Here is a 2,337-nt window from a genome sequence, read left to right on the forward strand (position 1 = left end):
CCGTCATCTATGCAGCGCACAGGTGATGTCTCAACAGACCTCATAATCATAAGCCAAAGCCTAGGATCCTGGAGGGCAAGGAGATTTGTGCAGCTCCAGGCTACAGCCAAAGACCAGTGACCTGAATCATTAACAGGGGTTGCACAAAGGGATCTACACATCTCTACTCATAACTTTGTAACAGTGTTGAACTAGTGCCCTTCCAAATAATATACAAAAAGATATCAACAATGGGCATCTTCATATGTTTTGTGTCTTGTCAACCATTCACCAGGTAGAGTGCATAAAATGAGAGACTCAAATCAAACTTCTCCAGAACAATTCATTCTTCTAGGCCTTTCCGATGTCCCCAATCTCCAGGTTATCTGCTTTATTATGTTCTTGATAATGTACATAACAACCTTGTCTGGGAATGTTTTTCTGGTCATTGTAGTGAGGATCAACTCCAAGCTGCAAACTCCAATGTACTTCTTCTTGACTAATCTTTCCATTATTGACATTTGTTTCTCCTCTAACATTGTGCCAAAAATTCTAATAAATACTCTATCCGAGGACAGGAGTATTTCTTTCTTGGGATGTGCACTTCAAATGTACTTCCATATGGCGTTAGGGGGCACCGAGTGCGTCCTTCTTGCCATTATGGCCTATGATCGATTTGTAGCCATTTGCAGACCATTACATTACCAAACGATTATTAACAAGAGAATGTGTGCTTGTTTAGCTTCTATATCTTGGGCTGCAGGTTTTGCCAATTCGCTTATTCATACGCTGCTCACTTTCCACCTACCATTTTGCAAATTCCATGTCAACCACTTCTTCTGTGAAATGCCTCCTTTCTTTCAACTCTCATGCCAGGATACCCGTACTAATGAAATAGTCATGCAGGTTGCAGCACAGATCATTATCATATGCGCTTTCTTCTTGACATTAATTTCATATGTCCACATCATCTTCACCATCTTCAATATTCGTTCTTCCCAAGGGAGACAAAAAGCGTTCTCCACATGCGCCTCCCACCTAACTGTTGTGTCTGTGTACTATGGAACTATTATGTTCATGTACCTGAAACCTCGCTCCACCTACTCTCCTGAGATAGGCAAGATCATGTCTATTCTATACACGGCGGTGACACCAATGTTGAATCCTATCATCTACAGCATGAGGAACAAGGAAGTTAAAGACACAATCAAAATTAAACTATTTAGTCAATGAAACCATTGAAACAAGATACTGCTTGCAAACATTCAGTAAACAGAGAGTTCTTAACAACTTGTCCACAGGGATTTAATAGAAGCATAGCTGGCCAATCAATTTTTTGTTCAGAAAACATGGTTTTCTACTCCTCCCACTGAAGGAATAGCCAGGGACCATTGGACACCAACCATCTAGACAATCTCTTCCATTGCCATTTTACAGCTGCTAGTGGAATGGCCAAATAGGACACATGTCCGAAGAGTGCTCTTCTAAAGTGACTCGGTTAACCTAATATAGCCTGGTTCTGAGAGGTAACCAGTGGTAACCATTTTTCTATGTTATGCTCCTGTCTCATCTGCACAGCCAAGTTTGTCTTATCACCCATGGCTTCTGACCCTTGCTGTACTCTACATCAGGTCATACAAGTCGCCTGGGGGTTCCTCAGTAAAATTGTCTCTGAAGGCCTTCTAAAGCAAACCTGTCAGCTGTTTTGGACGATATAAGATACGGCCACTGCCTTTCAGGGCTTATCTACAGCATTCTATAATGCTGTAGATAAGCGCCGATCTGACCTGAAAGATAAGAAAAATAAGTTTTATTATACTCACCCGGGGGCGGTCCGATGGGTGTCGCAGGTCCAGGTCCAGTGCCTCCCATCTTTTTATAATAGCCGCCCTCCTGCTTGCGTCATGGCTCCCCGACATTGCGCTCCTGCGCAGGCATACATATCTGCTCTGTTGGGGGCAGAGGAAAGTACTGCAGTGTGCAGGCATCGGGAAAGGTCAGAGAGGCCCAGCGCCTGCGCAGGCATAAATATCTGCCCTGTTGAGGGCAGAGCAAAGTACTACAGTGCGTGCACAGGAGTGCGATGCCAGGGAGCCATGAAGCAAGCAGTTGTGTGGCGATCATAAGAAGAAGGGAGGCGCCCTGGCCCTGCGACACCCATCGGAACAGACTGCCCCCCCGGGTGAGTATAATAAAACCTATTTTTCTTATCTTATAGAATGCTGTAGATAAGCACTGAAAGGCGGTGGCCGCATCTTATATCAGCCAAACCTGGTGACAGGTTTCCTTTAAGGGATAATTAGACACAACCCTGTGCCTAAATACTGACTCTGCATTGTGTTTAATTGCTGTTTGAAG

The 2,337-nt window shown here is 44.1% G+C and overlaps 1 protein-coding gene across 1 annotated transcript; it reads left to right on the top strand.

The window, feature by feature from the left end:
* The first annotated feature begins 288 nt into the window (after positions 1-288).
* On the top strand, positions 289-1,212 carry LOC143797965 (olfactory receptor 5AP2-like). The gene has a single exon (XM_077281099.1). It carries the CDS (start codon positions 289-291, stop codon positions 1,210-1,212), a length of 924 nt encoding a protein of 307 aa, XP_077137214.1.
* Positions 1,213-2,337: the final 1,125 nt, after the last annotated feature.

The sequence above is a fragment of the Ranitomeya variabilis genome, chromosome 1 (genome assembly GCF_051348905.1).
Source record: "Ranitomeya variabilis isolate aRanVar5 chromosome 1, aRanVar5.hap1, whole genome shotgun sequence".
NCBI lineage: Eukaryota > Metazoa > Chordata > Amphibia > Anura > Dendrobatidae > Ranitomeya > Ranitomeya variabilis.